Source organism: Actinia tenebrosa, unplaced genomic scaffold (assembly GCF_029948245.1).
Source record: "Actinia tenebrosa isolate PJP-AT-01 unplaced genomic scaffold, QUT_ActTen_1.0 PGA_scaffold12__29_contigs__length_12842862, whole genome shotgun sequence".
Taxonomy (NCBI): domain Eukaryota; kingdom Metazoa; phylum Cnidaria; class Anthozoa; order Actiniaria; family Actiniidae; genus Actinia; species Actinia tenebrosa.
The window spans coordinates 5,323,957-5,348,285 of record NW_028292572.1 but is presented as its reverse complement, the minus strand read 5'-3'; the positions used below and the strand labels follow the sequence as shown (position 1 = coordinate 5,348,285).

The following is a 24,329-nucleotide window of genomic DNA, read 5'->3' as shown; positions in this document are numbered from 1 at the left end:
TTGAACTTCTTGGATGGGTTGTTCCTTCTCTAGGATGTACCGCCGATATTACCAATGTTTAGGAGGACGGAGAGATCGTTTTGAGGTTAGATTTTTGGGTTAAAAACCGCTGCCACCATGTTACATGTACGAGCGGACGCCATGTGCTAAACGAGACTAGCTTTATTCATGGGAACGAGGCTATGACATCATACAACAATAACTACTATAAGAAATACTAATAAATATCAAAAATACACTCGAAGAAAGTCTGTCGCAGTTTCTCTAAAATTATAGCGTGGTTTCGTGGTTGAATCCACTTAATATCGTGAGTAATGACGTAGTTCGATGTCAGAAGCAATATGGCGGCGAAGTCTTTCGTTTGGATCAAAATAGAAGAAGTATAGCAACTTCAAAGCTTCAAATTACAACTCTCCTTTACGCGTTCTTCGATAAACTCTTTTCTATTTATCGTACTATCATTATATTTGGTACAAAGCTTAAAAGACCTTAAAGATTAAATACTAGGCAGCCCGGAGCAAAAGCCTAATTTGATAAAATTTTACGACCGAAAACCGTGTCCACGGTAGTTATAGCTCGCCAAAATAATATTTTGCTCCGAGCTGCCTAATTTTTTTTCTTTACACAATATATTTTCATAGGTCATGTTTCATATTTTCCAATTGATGAAAACGAGCATTGGGTTGCCTGCGTTTTTTTGACACCTTAGCTGTGAAATTTAACACTTTTGGCATGCAGTTTTGAAAGGAAATCTTATGTATATATTTATTGTGAAGTACTATTTTAGGTGTATTGGATACAGTGTAAATAAATTTTGTGGAAATGACATCCACTTTACCCAGTTCTCATACCTTAAATGAAATTCTTTCCGTCATTTGACTGATAGTGTTTTTGCCAAGTGGCTCATTTTTGTTACCAGTAGTTAATGCTAGACTTGCTCTTTGTGACATGCTTGTCAGAAGTCTAAAAAAGAGCCTCACATTCTAGGTGAATCTTGCTTAGGTAGAATTCAAAAGCAGCTACCGGATCAAGGGCATTTGAAGTTTCGTGCATGCGAACATCGGCGTATAGTAAGACATTTTCACTGAGAGGCTGACCACTCATTGTCCCGGATAGGGAATTAAGATATGGGAAACGCGATTCCGGAGACATTGAGTGGTGAAGGGTATGTGAAGTAGTGAACGTCGCCGAAGTGGAGGAGGGAGGGTCGCAGCAAGAGTTTGCTTCCCAAACGCCACACGACCAAAAACGCCAGAGCACAGAAATTTGACCGCCACATGGCTAAACTGATGCATTGGGCGACATGACACATAGCCCGCCCCGGGGCCAAGTTTTACTGATAAATACACGATTGTAAAAACTAACAAATAAGAAATAAGGGATACAAACAAGATACCTCATTTGGCGGAGCATCAACCTGGGTTGGTTCTGCAGCTGGGCAAGATTATCTTGGTTTTGCTGTTGGTCTTGCGGTGAAGGTGGTTGGTCTGGCTGAGAGACAGGAACTTGAGGTTGCTGTAAATTTTGTAACTGAACTGGGTCTGGTTGAACTGGAGCGGCCATGAGTGCTTCGCCGACGGGGAAAAAAACAAGAGCAGCAAGAGTTTGCTTCCCAAACCGGATTTGCGAAAAGACGGCGAAACAGGCTCGGTGTTGGTTTAAAAACCTTCCCAATGCCCCGAGGGATGGAATTGCACGCACCTCGTGCAATAACCATCATGCTGAACGTTATTTATTGAACGCGGGAGCAAAATCGTGGTTATTTTCTCAGTGAGAATAGCTGCTCAGACTGTTTCGAGCCTCCTTGGTGATTCTTGGTCTGCTCTGTTAGCTTTTCTTTTACACAACGAGATCCCACATCTTTTTTATAATCTCAAAAAAGTATTTAGTCAATTTTCGTTAGCCTTCTCTGCCGCGGCGACAAAAATGGTAGTACAACGAGAACCACACAAATTCTGTTAATTTTTCTGGGTCTTTCAAAACACCGTCCTTGTTTTGGCCATCTGTAAAGTATATTCTTAACTTTTCCATGTCTCCAGGATCAACAGATTGTTGTTTTTTTCCCCGAGGTTTTCTATTATTTTCTTTCGTGAACAACCTTGTAGGATGTTGACACCTTGGCTAAGTGGTGCCGATGTTATATGCCGATGTATGGCTGCTCTTATCCCTGTCAGGGCACTTGGGGTCAAAGGCTGTCCTTTTTCGGTTTTCACCTCTGCGTAGAACTTTCGTAAAACCTCGTTGAACTCTTTCGGAGTAATGGTTTTCGAGTCGACACTGATTTTTCGTTTCTCACCCCATTTGTAAAACTTTTTCAGGCCCCACTCAGTTGCTCTCTTGTTATTTTTTGCTTGAGCTTTTGCCTCAATCTCGTCCTGGCCTAAGTCCGAACTTTGGCTACTCATTTCTAGCTCAAAGTGTGGATAATTTTCCATATTATAACGGTATTTTGACAAAAAAAAAAAAAAAAAAAAAAAAGCTGCCTCAAATCTCTTCAAACTCAAAACAAAAACCGAGTCGGTGTAAAACAACTCGTGCGCTTTCAAATAGTTTTCTCGTTGACATTTGATTGGTCGAGAACGGTCGTACGAGCCCTTTTTACCCAATGAGCAACAGGGCTGCAAATGTATTTGCGACCCGCCAAAATCAATTTACGTCCACTGGCCGCACGTTTTGAAGAGGGCAGTTTATTATTTGGCTTAGTTTAGTGATTATAATGTCAGTTATCTTGAGGCAGCACCAAGAGAATATATAGAGATAGACGTGTCAATTGCAAAAGGAAGCTGTGAAGATCTAAGGTTTTTATCAACTCAAATTGTCAATAATATTTGCAAAATTGCAATTCTATTCAGACACATTTGATATAACAATAAATATGAACTATTCATACAAACATACAAACTTATATGCTTTATCATTATTTTAAATAAAATAGGACATACACAGGGGAAGACAGGCTTGCCTTAGAGCTGTTTAACACCACATGGCTGATAGATGAGTTTGAACAAGACCTGCACATCAAACATGACTATCGTAATGCCCTTCAACACTTACTTGATACAGCACCTGTTCTATCTGATTACACGAATAACTTCCTACTGATCTTGGGTGGAGGTTATCCTACAAAGAAATATAAGAAGATAGTTGGTGAGGTGAGCAATCAATTTAAAATGAAGCATAACCAAGTTAAGAGAGAATCTTAGAATACCTTGTCATTTGATTGGCTGCTAGCAATGATCAATAAGAGAACTGATACACAAAATGACAAGCTACTCATGCCAGCACCCGCTTGAAACAGAATTTTCTTCAGCACTTTGTGCTGCTTTCGAACATTTATGACATTAATCACGTGTATCAATAAGTGTTCAAAACTACTCACAACAATCCACAATTTTATATTGGGGCATTCCATTTTATAAACGCACCTCCCCTCCCCTATTGACGGAAAAACTTCGTTACCCCTTGGAATATTTAAATTTGATTTTAATATTATAATACCTTTTAAACCTATTGAGGGGTTATGCCTCATACCTTAATATATCTAAAGTATTTTTGTCTTTCCCCCTCTCTCCCCTTGGAATTTTTTTGTCTTACTTAGGTTTAGGCCCTAGGATATATTAGTCGGTGCACCCCTAACCCTTTAGGATATCCTGACCCCTCAATAGGGGGGGATGCGTTTTTAAAATGGAATGGCCCATTTACTGCAGCATGTTAATCAATAATATCTGCATATTTATATTATACAAATATTGTATTTGTGTGTGAAAGGGTAGCATAACGAAACAAAAACATTTTATATAAACTTGCCATTGGACGGCATGAGAGCTGTGTGGCACATATGTAAATAAGCCCACCATACTACATACAAACAAAAGTAAGTATAAGTACCCAACAACAATACCTCAGTGTATACCATCAATAATACCATGGCAAGGCCCTTTTCATGTTTCTTTAAATATCCAAGAAACATCTGTCATCCTGTTCAGGCCAGTTTTTGGAAAGTTGTACAAAGTCCTATTTGAAAACAACAAGGTGTTAACACAGCGTCCCAAATCAGAAAAGATTGCACTTGTCATATAAACTGCATTTGGAGGCTGGTCCATTGTTCAAGACATGTTTAAAAACCAGTTTGCTCTCTACTCCAAAGACCCACAATATCTTTTTCTTTTGCACTTGCTTGATGATGTTGTGCCCATGGTGTTTTATTGCAGTTCTAAATATGATAAAGCTAACATCTGCGACTTATCAGACATACTTCATCATCTGAGGAGCAAGCCGCACTTCCAGCAAATAACCTCCAATTATCTCAACATCTTGACAGAGAAAAAAGTTGAAGTATTTCATTCAAAGCTGCGAAGGTAATAACATCCTAAGTGAGAAAATATTAAACATATATCTAAATAGGTTTACTTTTCAACAGAGCTTTACCAATGTGGGCCAATCCTGATTACATCCAACAACAAGCACATGTATTAAGCGCAAGACGATTCCAAGCAGACAGTGAAAATTCCTAAAGGTCGTCGCAAGTACCAGGTAATAAAAGTATAAGCATGGTGAACAATAATTCAAAAGTATTAATGATATTTTTTAAATTGCTTTTTTTGCAGCCATTTTACTTACCAGCTCTTGATGCTACAGTGGACCAAAGACGCTTGCAACTGGCATTTGCATTTAATGAAATTCTTTAACCAGACCCTGCAGTGTTTTGCGACCTCCCGCAATGTGATACTGACTATGATTCAAAACCAAACGTGAAGAGATTAAATTGTGGCCATACTTTTCACAAATGTTGCTTTAAAGAGCATGATGATAGACAAGCTGATCATTTGAATGCAATTCCAAAAAATATCAATTGTTCTCTGTGTAGTCAGAATGGAATCACTACCTCTGACAATCAACAGGTTTGCATTCGACTGATGATTTAAATCCCTTCTATTATTTGGTTTGGATTTCTTTGGCCATCATGATCAACAATAACACAGTTTAGTAAAAATACACTGGTGATTATTGAAAATCTCGCGCGCTTATTGGTCAGGAAAATCACACTATCACGCGATAGTCACCTCCAGCGATAATCCAAAATGGCGGTCAGCCGCTTTGTTGCTGTTACGGGAAAAAATGTCTTTTATCTTCTTTTGTTTTTTAAAGAATCACCTGTGTATTTATACTAAAACAATTATTTGCCTCAGCCTCAGTGAATATCGGGGAATATTTACCGAGACGCGAGTAATTGTTAAATATTATGATTATAGATATCTTGCTGGTGAAGGAGATGATGAAGCTGATAGTGATGAAAAATGATGAAGAAGGAGATGGCGATTATGATGATGATGCTGGAGACAGTGATACATGTGATCCTGATGACAAGGTCCACAGCGGGATATCGACCACAACCTCAGAAGCACCGAAGACAGAAGCCATTGTATGCTCACCGTTCGTCTTGCTTCGATGCAAAGACTCGGCTACCTTTCAAGATGGCGCAGGGAACCGTGAAATGGACTATTGCTTGGGTTAGACCATAAGTTCGAATTCGAAATTGGGGATCCGGAATCTGGAATAAATACACGGAATACTTAAAACCTGGAAATTATTACCAAAAAACTATAATTTTGTTACCATTATCCGATGAAAAAAACTTTACTTCAGGACCCAGTTGTTCAAAGCCCGATTAGTGCTAATCCTTGGTTAACTCTTAATAAGACCTATAGAGGTAATCCTGGATTAGCGCTAATCCAGCTTTGAACAACCCGGCCCTGTGCTCTATCGGTTCTCTAATGGGTGGAGATCATTTACATGGTGGGGATCACTTATGCGGTGGGGATCATTTACACGGTGGGGATCACTTATGCAATGGGGCTAAGTTAAGCGGTGGAGAGCACTTGTGCTGTTGGGACCAGTTATATGGTTGGGATAACTTACGAGGTGCGGATAACTTATGCAGTGGGGGGAAACCTGTGCAGTGGGATGAGTTACAGGATAGGGATCACTTATGAGGTGGGGTTCGCTTATGCGATGAGGATTAGTAATGATGTGGGTACAACTTAGGCATTTAGGCCCTTAACTGTCCCATGCCACATGCTTGTCCTCAAGACTACTAATGTGTCTCTCCCCCAGTCTCTTGAGACATCCCTTAGCTGTCCCCTGTTTCCTGAACAGCTCCTGGCAGTCCCCTGGGGATACACTGAGATATTCCTTAGGTGTCCCATAGGGACTCGAAGGATGAGAGAGATACTAGTAGTCTCGAGTGTAAGCTAAGGAGAGAAACAATATGTCTTCAGGATACGCCAGTGACAGGGGACAGTTAAGGGATGTTTCAGGAGATCCCCAGAAGACTAAGGGATGGGACAGACAGCAGTAGTTTAGAAGGTAATCCGGGGACAGGGGACCGCGAAGAGACGTCTAAGGGCCTCCCCAGGGACTTGGGGTGGGAGCATGGGAGCTGCACTGGTAGTCTAGAGGGTAAGCCAAAGACGAGGCCACTAGGGATTGTTCAGGTCAGGGCATTCTCAGGAGACTCTAGTAGTCAAGGTAAGCCAGAAGTGCTATGCTTTCGTCAGCGTTGTTGCATTGCACGATGCAAGAAAAATGGAGCTGAAACAGGGCCTTTGGAATGGAAGAATTGTCATTTCCCCAAAACTTTGTATAGCTTTTCGTGGCCCCATGGATGTTTGAAAAATGCAATAAAAAGGGGTTACCATTCTCGTTTTCGTACTGCATGACTTTACACTAAGTAAGATAAGAATCTAATCATGTTCAAGTACTATTGTACAATTTGCAAATGTCCGTAGCCGTGCCTCCTGGAATCGAACCCGTTCGAGGAATGTACTTTTCCGAGAGAAGATTGGGTCAAATTTTGCGAAAATCGCTGGTTTTTTTTTACTAAAGAAATGGGAAGCCAGTAAAATTTAGCTTTGGATATAATTTTACTTATTATATAAAAGGTAAATCGCTAAACTGTATAAGTTTCACGATTTTGTTACTACACGAAGAACCATTCGCAGTGCAAAACAAGGGAGACCTGGGGAGTCGGGGATGGAAGAGATACTAGCAGTCTCGAAGGTAAGTCAAGGACAGTGAACTGCTAAGCGATGTCTCAGGGGATCCCAGGGGACTCGGGGTAGGGAGAGACACTGGTAGTGTTGAGGGTAAGCCAGGGACAATGGACTGCTAACGAATGTCTCAGGATTCCCCGTGGGACTCGGGAATGTACCATGGGGACAAGGGACCGTGTAGGCCAGTTGCAGTAAAAGTTGAACTAGCTTCTTCGTTGTGAATCAAGTTGTAGCGCGTACTATCTTACAAGTAACCTGCGATGCAACCATTGACGCAAAAATCAATCAGAGCGCAGCTCTTCTCTATTGAGACCAAGAATTTGCTGCAAGTTCCGAAGATAGTTGAACGCGTCTGACATCGCAATTGCAATTTGCAACGCTCTGCTTTCATCAGCATTGCATTGGCAATAAAGATTGCCTCATGTAACAGGGCTTTTAAGTATGTATGTTTTACAATCAAACTCGGGAGTTTTAAAAAGAATTAAGGGAAAACAGTAAATATTGGATTTGTATAAATCTTTATTAGCGTTATTTTAAAACATTTCGAGGCCACGTCATTCTAAAGTACAGCTATTTTCTTCAGATTAATTTCCACTAGTATTTCAAATACATTTTGTAAAACAGTCTTCATCGGGTCGGTGTCAGTTGCACAAGTCACGTGTACATAAATGTGCTTATCCTTTGGGATCAGCATCATAAATTGCTCCTTAACGTAAGACAATGCTTTCTCATAGTCAGGTCCGCCTGAAATGAATAGATGAGTTACACATCAATAAAAAATGTGCCCCAAGTCTATGTGGAAGTAAAACACTACACGTTTGTGAATGTTTTTAAAGATATTGGAGATATTTGACCTTCCTTTTTTAGAAACTTTAACAAAGAAATAGAAAACGCGCGCACTTGCTGTGTGCAGTTATGAAGCACGCGGGAAATGACATAACACCAGAGAAGGATCAGGAAAAGGAAAGCATTTTTTGAACGTTGGACTGCAAAGTAGAATCGACCTTTTTTTCTTAAGGTCGCATGTCTATCCAATTTTGATGGGCCACAAAATATCAAACGCCAGATTCTAATATATCGTTGTAAACTGAGCTACTACGTATTTTTGATAAAACATTTAAAGATTTGGATGAGTTCGCAATCTTTAGAAAATGAACTATGGCAAAATGTACCTGTAAAGGTATGTTGTAAAACACATAACTAGGAGGGGCTTTAAAGCAAGTACCAATCAATGCAATTGCTAGGCCCTTCCGCAGTCTCCCTATCACCCAAGGCATGAAAACGAAGACTGAGAGGGAGAATGTGAAGAGTCAACCTTAATAATTGCTAAATTTCAATCAGCTTATAAAATTTTAGAATCACTGCTCAAAATGGTGGTCAGGTTAAGACGCTGAAACGAGCGATTTAGCTGAGAAACATTCTTCTGGAGAGAGGAAATGAAGTTGACACCGAGCAACGAAGAGCATTAATAGGTAAATAATGTCAGCACAGAAGAAAATACGTTACTTCATGAGCAGGTAACGTCATAATCACCATCTTGTTTGACGATAACAAAGCATTCTATTGTTAGAGCAACCAACATGGCGATTCCATATCTCAAGAGATTTTGAGATTTTTGCAGCATGCAATAAGAAGTTCACCAACTTTTTTCTAAATAGCTACATACTTACCGTCGTAGTCTGGAAAACACTCTGACAAATTCGATGTGTCTAATTTGTCCTTGAACAAGTCTTGCTTATTTAGAAACAGGATGAATTGAGTATTGGCTAAGTATTCACAGTGAACTATTTCTTCAAATAGGTCCAAGTTGTCGCGCATAGCATTCTGAAAATAAAACAGAATTTATAGAAATCATGTAGCTTTGCCATTGACGACTCTTAAAACTACCGTGTGTGGGGGCTTAGCCTCACTTGTGAGGTCGGTAAACAAAAGCAAAAAAACAAACAAAACAAGACAAGCAACTCGTGGATTCGAGGCTAAGCCCGCATACACTGGAATTTTAAGAGTCTTCGATAACAGTGCAGAAAACTCCGCGACACTCTTCTTATTCAATCAAACCGGGGGATAAGAAAAACGACGGAATTAATGATTTTTTTACTAACGCAATAACTTGTGCACGCTTACAAACGTTTTATAAAGGGCCTCTTTACGAGAAGGGTAGCCCTATCACTAGGGTCACCTTAGTAATAGGGCTACCCTAGCTTCTATGTGTTTTCTCTCATTCATTTCCACGATTTTCCAGCGCATCAGGGTTACCCGGGGCCGGGTTGTTCAAAGCTGGATTAGCGCTAATCCAGGATTAACTCTATAGGTCTTATTAAGAGTTAACCCAGGATTAGCACTAATCGGGCTTTGAACAACTGGGCCCTGGTGGTAAGGTTACCCTGTCCCTTTAATCAGTTGTCAAGCATGAAATTTGATCTGACTTCCGGTTCATGCCCAGCATAAAATTTGAACTGACTTCCGGTTAATCAATCAATCAATAAACTTTATTTAAAGAGGGTGACGTATTAACCCACTGAGTTATGTAACATACGGTTCTCATGATGCCCGGCATGAAGTTTGAATTTACATGCCCAGTTGTCAAGCATGAAATTTGATCCGACTTCCGGTTCATGCCCAGCATGAATATATTTACGGACCCCAGAGAATTTTTCCCAGTCTCTCTTCGGTCACTTCTCTCTCCGAAGCATTAACGTCACGTAGATTTTGCCCTTATACCGTATCACCTATTTTATCAAGCGATGCTTACCCCAGCACCACGTCCTATCATTATATTCAACATGAGCATGACAGAAAAGAACTTGTAATTGTCAGTAATTCCCTGTGATACCGCGTGCATTAGCAAGAGATTTTCACATGCTCCAACCCCTCAAAAAGCAAGTTCAAATACTTTATCTACAACGCAAAATACTGCGCATGGGACATGATGTCATGTTTCTGGGACAAACAAATTCCCTTACGTCGATGCCCAGCAATAATTTTGATAAACATAATGCTAGAGTGACCACAGTAAATCCGTGAAACTTTAGTAATACTAAATAGCACAATTTCATGTAAATTCCATTGTTTTCTATTGTTTAACTAGCACTATATTGTACTATTTAGTAATTAGTGTTTCACGGATTTACTGTGGTCACTCTAATATCATCAAAAATGGAAAGAAATTCAAGCGAACGTTTATTTTCCGAGCCGTTTACTATATTGTCTATTAGGTGCAAAATAAACGTTGTACTGTTTCACAGTTAAGTGCGAGCACTGTATTGATATACTGAGTAATAGTCAAGTTGACACTAAACAAAACTACTGACCAATTAACGAATTACATTTTCATATAAAATCAACTTGAGTATTATCAACTTGAAAGTTAAAGTGCCTTTTGATGGTTTTCACGGCGGCCATGTTGGAGGAACTTAACAAAGGAATTGTCAATGAATTCTTTTGTTATATCCTCCAACATGGCCGCCTTGTCTTTTGTTACTTAATTCTCTTGGGAAAGGTTGAAAACCATCAACCGAGTACAAACAATGTAAACGTGAAACTTTAGTAATACTAAATAGCACAATTTCATGCAAATTCCATTGTTTTCTATTGTTTAACTAGCACTATATTGTACTATTTAGTAATTAGTGTTTCACGGATTTACTGTGGTCACTCTAATATCATCAAAAATGGAAAGAAATTCAAGCGAACGTTTATTTTCCGAGCCGTCACTATATTGTCCATATGGTGCAAAATAAACGTTGTACTGTGTCACAGTTAAGTGCGAGCACTGTATTGATATACTGAGTAATAGTCCAGTTGTCACTAAAGAAAACTACTGACCAAGTAACGGATCGCATTTTCATATAAAATCAACTTGAGTATTAAGTGCCTATAACATCTAACTCAATATTTTCAGCATTGATTTTCTACATAAAGTGAATAATTACGTGTAATTCTTTTTATGTGATTCGAGTGATGAATCTTGGATTCACACTGGTTTTTAGCTAGTTATCTCAATCTTGGAGATATCAAGGTTTATACTTACAATATGTCAATGAGTGTGATATAATTTTATTGATTTCAGTTTATTTGTCATCATTTGGAAATTAAAACACTGATTATTATAAGAAAACAAATTTGCAATGACCTTTCTATAAACCATAAGTAACAAAATGTTTTATACGGGATATTTTACTGCCCCAGAAAACTTTTGTATATTTAATAATGCCTCCTATGACATCACACTCATTAACATATTGGAAGTATAAACCATGATGTCTCCAAGATGCATCATTCAAACTATATAAAAATAATTTACCATTCAACTGCTCACTTCATGTAGAATCAATACTGAAAATATTGAGTTAGGTGATATAACAACTTTAACAACTCACAATTGACTCGTCTTCTTCCAGGACTTCGTCGTAGCTGCTAAGGGATGCAAAGAACACAACAGCCGTGACCCTATCAAAGAAATGGATCCACTTCTTGCGTTGACTCTTCTGACCTTCCACATCGATTACCCTACAACCACGCGTAAAGAAATCATCAGATAGTTACCTCGCAATGCATGCGATTCAACGTATGTGGCAACTGTACGTTGCCAAAACCTGGCATACATTACGTTTTCACACAACCTGCATTCTTGCTTTTCTTTTCGTTTTTTTCCTTTTTCACGTTCGTATTCGTTAATTCTAGTGTGTTTTACCTTTATTTGCTATTCGGTTGAACGAGCTTCTTTTAACTAAGAAGCAGTTTTGTTTATTGGAATGGAATTAGGTAAAGAGTAGAAAGCAAGCAGTTCTTGTATTTCCCTTGGTCACTGTTTGATATTTGCTTAGGTTGATTTATTGATTTAATTTGGCCGAGTGAGAATAAGTATTTAGTCAAATATTCCCAGAGAGGGGAATGAGGGACGAAAAATCACTTTTCCAAATCAAACACCATACAGAGACCAATGGAAATACAGTCGACTCTCCCGTAAGCGACCACCTCGGGGCCAGGAGTTTATATGGGAAACAAAACGGGAAATTCAAAAAGTGGTCGCTTACGGGAGATGGTCGCTTACGAGAGTGGTCGTTCAAAGAGAGTCAACTGTACACTGCTCGCAGTCTAAGCAAAGAGAATCCAGTGAAAATTGATTGATTACCCATCATGGACATTTCTGGAAGGGCGTCTTCCCTATTTCTATAGCGCCACAGCGGAGGAAATCATGTGCGAAATTTAAAGGGATTTTGGCTTTAAAACAGTACAAGTATGGTGTGGGGGCCTGGACCTACTCCTCACCCAATATTCAATCCAGCGCCACCAGATTTTTTAATATTCGTACTCAATCGTTCACAATGACTTAGGCTGACATCAAGACATGTGGCAGTGGAATGTTATGAAAAAGTCTTGATTAATGTCTATGAACGTCTACTTCGTCTAGACGGCAAATTGTACTATTTGGCGCCAATTATTCAGAAAGACTGTAAAGTATAATCGAAAAATATTTACCTATAATTGTACTCATTGACTTTAATTTTTTTTTCCACTACCCCTTGCGTTCTATTTCGAGCTCGTAGTATATCTTTCGATTCAGGAACATAATCTTCTTTGGCTATTCGTTCAATTTCTGCAAAGAAACTATGAAAACGGAAACTATTAGGCTCATGACGAAGCCGCAGGATGCAGAAAAACGTCAATACCAAACACGATAAATAAATTCCGTATTCATGAGGTCATTCGAAAACTAACGCTTTTTTGGCATTAACCATAGTAGTTTAGTGAAAGTTCTAAAGATGAGGCAAGGCGAGGGGGGTGGGTATATCACCTGTTAAGAAAACTTTAGTCGCAAAAATGCAAACAGTTGCAGTAACATAAAGGCGCACGCATACGATGCGAGGTTGCAAGCGACGTCGCAACAATTAGTCGAATTTTTTTACTTCTGCGATCAACATTGCATGCAATGCTTAGCACCGTGTGACACCCAAAAAATAGTCTTACATGCAATGGTTGCATCGTGTGTCTGCACCTTGAAGGCACAAATACCACGTTTGGGATGTATGACTTACTATTGTGAAGTCTCATCGATGTGATATCGTGTAAGCTTTTTGAAGCATTCCTTGACACATGGCTGCTGCCAGAATGCAGTTATAAGGTCAGTCTTCCCGACTGGCGTAAATACGGAATTGCCGTTATTGTTGCATTCATTCTTTGACTGCGTTATACATTCTTCAGCAAACATCTAGGAAACAAAAGAAATGCCATAAACAGTCTATTGAATAATCTATGCTATAAATAGACTATTGGACAAATTTGCATCATAGTGTCATTTATTGGTTACAGCTATTTCAAAAATGGTCGAAGGAATGAACGGCGATAGGTACACCTTTTGCTGTTCATTAACAGAAAATGTACATTCATTTGTGCCAATAGTTGTATCAATAACGTGTAATGTACTTTCATCAACACCACAAGTAACATCATTAGCGCGGATCAACTTTCAATAACGACAATTGAATATGCGCGTACATTCATAGGCATCAATGGACAATCAATAGCGCGTTTGTACATTCATATGCGCGGAATGTATTTTCGTTTGCGCGAAATTCAACTTCAATAATGCCAAATGACAAACAATAGCATTTATGGACAATCATTTACCCAAAAGTGAAAATTCATTAGTGCTATTAGCATAACCATTGACAATCTATAACGCGTTTGGACAATCATGAAGGTCAATGTTATATTCTATAGCGTGGTTCAACAAACATTTGCATGATTCGAATGAACAATAAGAGAAAAAAAACAATCATTAGCGATTTTTTATTTATTTTAGCCTTTAATTTCTTCGCCATTCATACATCGTGGCAAATACGTTTGCATATAACTGAACCACAGACCACATTTAGCGATAGTGATAGTTGCCACATTTCTCTGGAACCCTTCCATTAGCAACTGCGTTCTGTAGTGACCTAGAGCAATCCCTTGTGGTCTTGCCTCAGCCCGATCGTTCGTATGTTGTTGGATCTCTGGACGGCTGATGTCGTCTTTGATTGCTGCTTTAAGTGAGCTAATTGCTACGCAGCCGCTATTATGGAAGCAGTTACCTGAGTTTTTTATATGTTTTAAAGTGATTTAAAAAAATCGCTAATGATTGTTTTATTTCTCTTATTGTTCATTCGAATCATGCAAATGTTTGTTGAACCACGCTATAGAATATAACGTTGACCCTCATGATTGTCCAAACGCGTTATAGATTGTCAATGGTTATGCTAATAGCACTAATGAATTTTCACTTTTAGGTAAATGATAGTCCATAAATGCTATTGTTTGTCATTTGGTGTTACTGAAGTTGAATTTCGCGCAAACGAAAATACATTCCGCGCATATGAATGTACAAACGCGCTATTGATTGTCCATTGATGCCTATGAATGTACGCGCATATTCAATTGTCGTTATTGAAAGTTGATCCGCGCTAATGATGTTACTTGTGGTGTTGATGAAAGTACATTACACGTTATTGATACAACTATTGGCACAAATGAATGTACATTTTCTGTTAATGAACAGCAAAAGGTGTAATAAGTGGTAGATGATAGGACGTAGGTCATTCCAAGATGCAAAAATAGCTAGGCTTACTTGTACTTCTTTTCATTATTCTTGTCAACGACATATGTTATTGCTGAGATATTCAGTATTCCCATAGTGGACAAATCATTTAAAACAACTTGATTATTGGTGTCAAGATGCATGCCCACTGTATCTTTCGGTCGTGCAATCGACAATCACAGTTTGCCATTTGCCGTTCGTCCATCAATAGTTTTTGAAAGGGTGTATTGCGGTAAAACAATCTACCTGAATCAGTTAATTGGTCCCCCTGAAATAGGTCCCGTCTATACGTGTCCCGATAATTTGGAAACGGAACTTTTAATTCCGTAACTACTCCGCGCGTTTCTAATCGTTCTTTTTTTTTTTTTTTTTTTTGACTGTATATAACAAATCTTATTTTTTCCATGACGAGATTGAATAAGAAAGATCACAAAGCATCTTGTTATAGAGGTTTTGCACCATCACGTGCCTACGACCATAATACAGTTTGGGATGCCTGTGGTTCGATGGTAGAACCATAAAATCCCCTTGTGCTCTAATGTAAAATGTGAAGGCACTTTGTAAACCAGTCTATGACTGAAAGTTTAAACCTTCGTTAAATAAAGCTTTTATTATTATTATTATTACTATTATTATTATTATTATGTAAAAAAATCTAACATGGCTGCTGTCACGTGTTAATGCAAAACCTCTTTTGAAGGTGAAGTTACGTAATGCTTCAGACAAACTATTGTAGAATAATTTTAGACTTGAATGCCGAGTTTCGCGCGTTGTGATTGGTGATTCTGAGAAGATAATCACAGCTCCAGCGATGATTATAAGTTTTCAAATATTTGCCAGAGCGGAAGAAATACTAAAACGTTTTGTAATCTTAAATTTCTCCTTTTTTCCCCCTGATATTCAAGTCTAAGATTATTCTAAATCAATTGTTTACCTCGGGCTCAGTAAATATGGGGAATATTTACCTCGCCGCTCACTTTGCCTTCGGCGGATAATCGTGAAATATTTAACAATTATTCGCCGAAGGCGAAGTCAATATCGGGGAATATTTCCCCGATATTCGCTGAGGCTGAGGCAAATAATTGTTTTAGTACAAATACACAGGTAATTCTTTCAATAAAAGAAAAGAAAAGACATTTTCCCGGTAACAGCAACAAAGCGGCTGGACGCCATGTTGGATTTTCGCTGGAGGTGATTATCGTGTGAGTTTCTCGACCAATCAGCGCGCGAGATTTTCAATAATCACCTGTGTATTTTCACTAAATTGTAATTGAATATAAACATGGGTTGGTGTTTGCGCTAACATAGCAGATATACAGTGGGGTCGAGTTCTGGCTTTTGCAACGTTGCGCGCAACTAGTTTCATGTAAACACAAAAGGCAACGCTCTCGTCCAATCAGAACGTTTATTATCATTGTCAGTTATGGTGCCGTTACTGAATTCAAAGCTAATAGGCTGCAAGAAAACCTGCAACGTGTGATGCCCCTTTAAAACCTTGTTAAAAAAAGAATAAGGCGCCAGATTTACACGGTACGGTTTTTTCTCACCACCGTCGCGCACAACATGCTTAAACCAAGATGTGCCGTGGAATTTAGAAAGTAACAAATACGCTTTGTCTCACGATTGTATAACAGATACAGCACGGAGGCTTGTTCCCAATCTGGCGGGCAATTCCCAATCAAATCGGAATTTGGTTTCTGTGGAGGGAGGAAAAGCGGGTCCGAAGGAAAAACCTCGAAGCATAGGAGAGAACCAACAAACAACTCTACTTACATAGCAAAGCCGAGCACGAATCGAACTTGGGTCGCATTGTTAAGAGGCCAAGGCGACACATTTGCAGTGAACGCCACCCGTGCTTCACAATATAAACGACCGAAGCCATTCGTGTCGTTAGCGTGTTGCGTGCAAAAGGTGTGAGAAAAACTGTACCGTATTCTCTACTTTCACATCCCCATATTACTTTGTGTCTTTGGGGATAACCAGAGGGTAAAAACCCACTTATTTTGCTGAAGGCTGATCAGACAATGTTGACAATACCTTTTTTGGTATCCAAAAATAAAATGAAGAAATAAAAAAACAGAAAAAGATAGAAGCTTGAAGACGTTTAAGGCAAATTTTAAACATTTTTTCGCAAGTCAATACATGATGATCTGTCATTGACACGCAAAAATAACTTGGTATAAACTGATAATCAGTATTGTACAGATAAAAGCAGGCATAATATAAATTTAATTAAGAAACCTTTCAATTTGGGACAGTTTTTTGATGGGTGATGGAGATGGAGATGTGAAAGTGGAGAATAAATCGGCCTTAATATTTAACACAGGAAGCCCAATTAATATCGTACGTCATATGATAATAAAGGCTATGAATAATATGATTCGACGAGTAATGCAAGCATGGACATAGACTGACTAATTGTAATAAAGAGAAATTCACCGTGACATTCCGGATGCAATATACAGCTATTTCAAAACAGATTAATACAGCTATTGAAAAAATAAGGCTGTGGAAGGTTTGGTTTCATGTTGCATACCAAGCTTGAAATGTATTATATCCTTGTGTAAATAAAGAACAGTTTGGGTCAGTGAACTTGGTTATTTACTAAAGACTTTCTTATTTACCTTTACGTCTTCGTTGTCAAACTGCAGACCCTCTCGATCAACTGCCAGAACGATTTTACAGATGTTCTCATAAATGTTTTGGTATATGATGGGGCGAAATTCCATTCTCTCTTGCTCGGTATATCCATTGTCGTACAAGATTTTTAGTTGTTTTATAAAAGTACTTTTACCTGAGCCACCAGAACCTAGATTATAGACAGAAACAGAAGCTAGAGGTATGAAAAATAATGAAACTGAATAGAGTACGTATACACTCAAATGAGGTTTTGCACTATCACGTGATGGCAGCCATGACAGGAGGCACAACAATAGAATCTTTCTCTTCTGATAACTGAATTCTTTCTTATGTAATCACATTAGACCAGATTCAATTGTTTCTGCCTCCTGTCATGACTGCCATCGCGTCACGGTGCAAAGCCTCAATTACAAAATCATTGTCGGGTTCAAAACATAAGAATTGAAAAAACTGAGAATAAATGCTACGTGGTAAGATACTGCAATTTTCATAACATGCGAACACTGTGTTTCTGAGTTGCACGCTGAATTTTTTTTTTTTTGTTTTTTTTGTTTGTTTTTTTTGTTTTTGTTTTTTTGTTTTTTTTTTTTTTTGCTGCCGCCAGTCAAAAATATGAAAGGTACCGACTGATTAGGTTTGAATGATGGCAGCGAAAAAAACAAGTTTCAGCCTGCAGCTCGCAGACACAGAGTTCGTATGTTTATGAAAATTGCAGTTATAAAAAATATATAGCGATACTATTTGCGGAATGTTCATAAATGATTGCACAGACAGAAAGCATGGAAACTTTTCAAGAGCTTCATATCGACTGTACGTGTGTCTAAAATGAATACATTAGAGGATCATAACGCCATTTCCCGGCACACCTCAGCTTCTATAGTCAATGTTTTGAACCCGACAATAACTTTGCAATTGAATGTATTATGAAATAAAATGATCAAACTGTAAGAAAAAAGACACCCAAACGAAACAAGAAAACAAACCAAAAGCTTGATACCCTTAAGACTAAAAAGAAAAGATAGGGAAACTAACAGGAAGAGAAAAAAGGTAGGGAAGAAAAAATGAAAGATATTTGTAAAATATGATTATTAAAGGGGAAAACAAGAAGGGTTTAAAAGATTAATGTGTTACAGCTATTTATTCAAAGGTTTTCAAATTGCTTTAATTCCCTCCTTCCCAGTCCCCCTCCGAATCCCAAGCTCACAATTATCGAGGGCCGCTACGTCAAATGATCAAATTTCCAGCCATCTGAGAATTTTTTGATGACTGAAGAAAACCGAAAACGTATCTAAAACAGCCAGGCAGGCACATTCACCGATAAACGATATAAAATGCAGTAAGTTTGCTTTCTCAGGGTTTACAAGAATTGCACAGCGAAATTTTCATCTAGGCTCTTCTAGATCAAATTAGAATTTAAAAGTTGACTTTTGAGGAGGAAAGAAGACCCGGGAACCCAGAGGAAAACTCTCGAATCACTGGAGTGAACCAGCAAACAACTCAACTCACATACGACGAATCCGAGGATCGAACCCGGATCGCATTGGTGAGAGGAGAGCGCCTTCACCATGAGACCAACCTTGCTTCCCAGCTACTGGGATTTTAAAATACCGTGGGTTCCAGAGGGAGGTTTTCCCGCGGATTTACTCAGTCAGTAAATTCGCGGGAAAACTCCCTCTGGAACCCAGGGTAATTTTAAAAAGACGCGACGTTTTAAACGACTTGTCCATTCTATAAAAACCAACATTTCCCTCTCTGTTATGTTAATTTATTTTTAGGCTAAGAAATATTGTTGAATAACAAAGGAAGAACAGTATGACACTCGGATATCTAATCAACATGCAACAAAACAAAGGCTTGAAAAACTCACTCGGTAAAAATACAATCTAAAAAACAATTTAGTTTGGGCTCCTGCCAGAAGAGGCAAGCTTATTTTTCATTTATTTTCTGAACAAGTATGATTTAGCAAGATTTCGGTGAAGTTTCGTTTCGTGCTGAAGGCGATAATTGCAAAGTTTTGATGATTGCTTATATAATCAATAATAAACAAAGACTGTAGACAATCATAATTAATCAAAGTCGGAAAAAGACTTCTAACTAACTTGGCAAATTCATTTGAATGATGTTCTTATGAGCTATATTCAAAGGATAAACAAAAACATTTAAAAAGATTGAGGATTTTAAGATCCAAATAATAGATACTCGAATCAAGAACACCGATGTGGATGTTGTGAGCCGTCCATTGAGTTTCGATAGTAAATATGAATGGTATTGAAACCAAACCTTCATATGAAGCCAAGAGAATTAAATATCTACAGCCAATTGACTAACATAACAAAAGCTAGGCACTGATACGAGATAATCGCTAGCTGCAGGATGGAACATCTAATCAGTATCTACAAGGGCCACGCGTCTATAGTATGAAGAGGTCAAACCTGACAAGAAGATAAAACGATTACTTCTAGTCTGTTGTTCTTTTAGTGGCAAATAAAATGTTTTTGGTCGCCAACTCACACATATACAAAGACCTAAAACCATTAATAATCTAACCATGATTATTTTTTGGTATTGGGTTTCCTGTGGTGTATATCAGTGTTAATGACGTTTTCTTCATGACCCCACGCGCGCCGTTTTCATGAATAACATTAATACTTGATATTACAAGATTATATAGCTTTACTACTAATAACATTTTAAGTAGCGAATAAAGACCAAAAAATTCTGCATTCAGTTTTTCACTTATTCTTATTCCCAATGCCTTGAATAATGTTTTGACATAGTACGAAAACAAGCATTTCCTTGAACAGCTATTTGTCTTATACGACAGCTGTTAAACAACGAAATAGAATGGACGTAAACAGATGTTCCGAAGGGTCATATCACAATATTCCTGGATAGAAATGAAGAAGTATTCTAGCCTTTCTTTCTTAGCTCTAAAATACACAGTACTGTATCAGATGGTACGAACAGATAACCAAAGGAAAACTGCTTTGAGCTTTAGGTCGTTTGAAACACTTTATAACTTTATAACTTTTTAAAATCAAAAATCTTAGAACACTCTCTATTTCTTTCTTCAAATTCAAAACAGTCACAAAAATCTCATCGAAAATCATTAACTTCACTTTTATAGCTTGGAATTGACGGCCGTTTGTAGTACTTGGCACTTGATTTTTTAAATAATTTACAACATTGCCAACTGCCTTAACTTCTAATGCGTTTCGGCCACTATTTGGATCATACTCCAGTTGTAAACATAGCGTAATCTCGATACTCTTGATAAAAACCAGTAATTTCTATAAAAAAAACACCGCTTGGATCAATTCCAAAGAATTATCATTTGCCTCCATAATCAATCACAAATGGAACTCTGATAATTGAGCAAGAACGACGGAAACTATCGGAAGAAGCCTACAAGTATTATAATTTGGCTACAGCGGAATTCGAGACTCAAGCAGTTTTTACAAGCATAAGTTAAGTGTATTAGAGAAAAAAACATCGATTGCTCACCTAGTGTCAAGATTTGGATCTCTTGTTCTCTCTCTTCTCGCTCCTTGTCAAGTAAAGCGTCGATGTGTTGGCTTCGTTTGTAAGCCGCTTTGAGCTCGCTCGGTTTGAGGTTGGATTCAGATCTCATCAACTCGGCCATAGTTACTTCAAACTCCGCTTATGTACACAACATTCTAATAATTACTAGTTTACACTATTGTTGCTCAAGGTTTTTACCTTAACTATGACTAGATTCAAAGATTTGCTTTGGTGGCTCAGAACCAGTCTGGATCTGTCTTGCGAGGTTAGATGTTGCCCAGACCACAAAACCTGATATGTTAATAGCTAACCGAATCAATAACCCTAAGTTTATTTTACGTCCTTGTGATATATGTACACGGAATCCTGATATGGAAATGAGTGTTAGATTGTTTGACTGAGTCACAATAAAAACAATAGTATATGGTCACACTGACCGAATATATAATAAATTCAGCGGCCACTCGAATCTTGGATAACAACTTGACGCTCGCTTTACTTCTTAGCATTTTAATCCAGGATTTTATTTTAATTCGAGTCCGTTTAGGTTGTCAGATTACTCGTCAGCTACTACCAATCGGAGTGCCTTGGTTAACTCCGTGTTAACACTTCATAAGATTCGTGTATAGTTTTGCTGTCACTCGAATATAAAGAGCATTAATCATAAACACGTTTATTAATAGTTCTTATCACTGAATGATGAATGGACTCTGAAAAATACGAGCAAAAAAATAATGACCAATAAAGCAGCGCTTCCCACAAGCTATTTAAAAACCCGTTCAATCGGCTATCGAAAGTTTTTAAAAAATTGCTTATTTAGTTTTGTTTATCTCAAAAGCTCATCAAATTTCGACGAGGAATTTTTTAAATAAATCATTTGATATTTTTTCGTAATTATGAAATTTAATTGTCGCGAGTTCATAAGGTTTTTTGCTAATAATATTTATCTAAATTTTTAAAAAGTAGGTGTCGTTCAAGGCGGTTGTACCGAAGTGAAATTTTTCTATTGAGCTGAAGGCACAGAATGCCTGAAACGTCACGAATAAATGTTGTCAAATCTATTGTCCAAAAGGTGATTTGGTACATTGGACAATCTATTTGTCAAACTGCAATCTTTTTCATTATATTTTGAAAACCAAGGTTGAAAGCGCTAACATTTTGAAAGGAAAACAACATGATCAAATGAAAGTGTCAGGACTGCACGAACGGTCACGAACGAAAAGAAAAACATACCGCATATCTGCTGCAGCAATTAAAATTAGTCATCCTTCCAAGGTTAACTAATTTTATTTTCTTTCTAATCAGTAATTATATTTTACCTGAATTTTTTCTGTTAAAAAATGAGCTTTATTTAGTTATTTGGCAGCAAACTGCATCCTTTTTTACAACAAAAAAATAAAATAATAAAATAAAATAAAAAAGAACGAAAGAAAGAGAAAAAAGAAAAAGAAAGAAAGAAAATCAAACAGAAATTATGAAACGCGTACAGGTGACTAAGTTAGCTCCACTAGTTTGGTCAGACATGAGTTTTCATATTTTGGAAAGTACGGTTCGTACTATTTGCTTGAAAATCAAAAAGCGCCGCTAGTAGGTTTCCCCCTCGAGGCACGTAAATAAGTCAACTGGATTTAATTGTCACTTGGCCGCTGGGCAATAGAACAGACCTCCCATTTTTATTCCTGACTTCCTACTCCATATTCTCTGCGCGAAAAATCTCTCGAATAACACTTATCCAGACATCTACAGTACGATTGTGTTAAGATACTAAATTTTAACATGGATTGAAGATTTTCAATTTCAGATTTTCTGATCGCGGTGAATAGTAGTAGTAGCGATCTAGACTTTAGTGTTCTAGTTGAGCGGTTCATTAGTTCTGTAATGAAATGATTAAAGACATGGTTTTTATAATAGCCCTAGATTTTGCTCATTTGATCGTGAGCAATTTAAGTTTTCTAATTATATTCCGCGCTTTAGGTAAATTAATGTGAGGCGGAAAAGTTATTGCATGGAGAGAGTGACGTCACAGGACATATTGTACACCACTAGAATAATGTACAAAAGCAAAATAACGTTTTCGATTTTTTAAATCAAAATAAGAATATACCTTTGGAAAAGTCTTTGCCGGTTTTTTTTTTTTTTTTTCCCAATAAAATTTATTCACTGAAGGCATTAAACCCAACGGCTGGATAATACTGCTGAGTGAAAAATGGATGAAATACAGCTTAGTTTCAAATTGTAATTAAAAAGCGCTACAATATAAAACATATAAATTATGAATCTTTAAAAAAATGTGACAAACACTTTTATTTGAGGACAGCGAGGGGACCCGGTTACCGGTTAATTAATAAGGGTCTTTGCAAGAGCGCGGTGTCCATATTTTGATTATTTGTAAGTAAAGCCATAGGTTCGACTGTTTTTCTCGATAATTCAAACAAAATCTGATAAATTCAGAGGACACTTGTATGCTGTACCTTTAGAGTTCAAATTTGGTTAGTTAATACGCTGTTTTAAACTGGTATTTTATCTTTGGCGGAAGCAATTATGAGAGTCCGGATGGGTTTGATAGTTAAGTTGGTTTAGTTATTGTGTACCCAAGGTTAAGTCACACTATTTTTTGCATTATTTCAGTTCTTGTATCAGCAATCTTTCCAGCGATTAAGAATAAGTTGCTAGACTATGTTGAGCAAGAGAGGAAGATATGTGTACCGTAAGTGTTCTATGTGCAGATCAGGGCCGGTTGTACGAAGGGTGGATAAACGGATAAATCTTATCAACTAGGAACATTTTTTGGATAACAGCATCACTTTATCTGCTGCATAAGGATTTATCTGTATCTGTTGGATATCGTTATCCACCCTTCGTACAACCAGGCCCAGAGGTTGTGAGTTTGGACGTGATAATATATAGCGGATTGTATTGAAACCAAAAGAAGATGGAAACTGGAATTGCTTTTTGGCGATATTCTTCTTGTTGTTTAAAACTCCCCAGCGTCTAGTTGCGAAGAGCCTCTTAGGTCACATTTTAAAGAATTAAAGAGCAATGGCATCCGAAATACGTCACAACACGAAAGTCGCACTTCAACGCACGCATCTCGCGCGAGCCATCCGTCCGTCAGTCGTGGGTCAAACATGTTGATAATCTCTCCGCTTTTCAACCGACTACTTGCGTGCTTAGTACTCAACATCTGTGCTCTTGATCATGAAAACATCTGGAAACACAAGGATAATAGAAACTTGGTATTTTTTATCTGGTCATCGGGGTCATTTTTTTTGGTTCGATTTTTAACATTTTTATTTTAAATTAGACAGGTTTCTCGAATACCGGAACTGACCAGCAGAATACCAAATGAGTGTAAAGGGATCGATTGTTAAATGAGCAAGGTTAACTTGTCAATATACATTAGGCAAAAGATAAATTTGCACTCATTTCTAATTACATATGGTGTTTTTGGCTTAGCAGCTATGGAGCGGCCTTCACTATAGTAAGGGGTACCATTGTGTAAGCCCATTTTCCAATTTTTCCCTTTATTCAGTGTT

General features: G+C 37.9%; 1 protein-coding gene and 1 pseudogene across 1 annotated transcript; one reads left to right on the top strand and one right to left on the bottom strand.

Annotated features, from left to right (window-relative positions):
- Positions 1–1,127: 1,127 nt before the first annotated feature.
- LOC148912077 (uncharacterized) lies at positions 1,128–4,514 on the top strand (annotated as a pseudogene).
- A 3,039-nt stretch (positions 4,515–7,553) lies between these two features.
- On the bottom strand, positions 7,554–21,156 carry LOC116303224 (guanine nucleotide-binding protein G(t) subunit alpha-2). The gene is made up of 7 exons (XM_031712725.2): positions 20,776–21,156; positions 17,256–17,440; positions 13,091–13,263; positions 12,534–12,662; positions 11,432–11,561; positions 8,723–8,876; positions 7,554–7,796 (listed from the first exon to the last, which is right to left on the bottom strand). Exons 1-7 carry the CDS (start codon positions 20,912–20,914, stop codon positions 7,612–7,614), a joined length of 1,095 nt encoding a protein of 364 aa, XP_031568585.1. The 5' UTR covers positions 20,915–21,156; the 3' UTR covers positions 7,554–7,611.
- Positions 21,157–24,329: the final 3,173 nt, after the last annotated feature.

Coding starts and splice junctions, on each gene's coding strand:
- LOC116303224 (XM_031712725.2), bottom strand. CDS start 20,914: ATGGCCGAGTTGATGAGATCTGAATCCAACCTCAAACCGAGCGAGCTC. Junction 11,562..12,533: donor GTCAATGAGTACAATTATAG/GTAAATATTTTT, acceptor GCGTGGTTGTAG/GGTAATCGATGTGGAAGGTC. Junction 8,877..11,431: donor TGGAAGAAGACGAGTCAATT/GTGAGTTGTTAA, acceptor TTTTATTTTCAG/AATGCTATGCGCGACAACTT.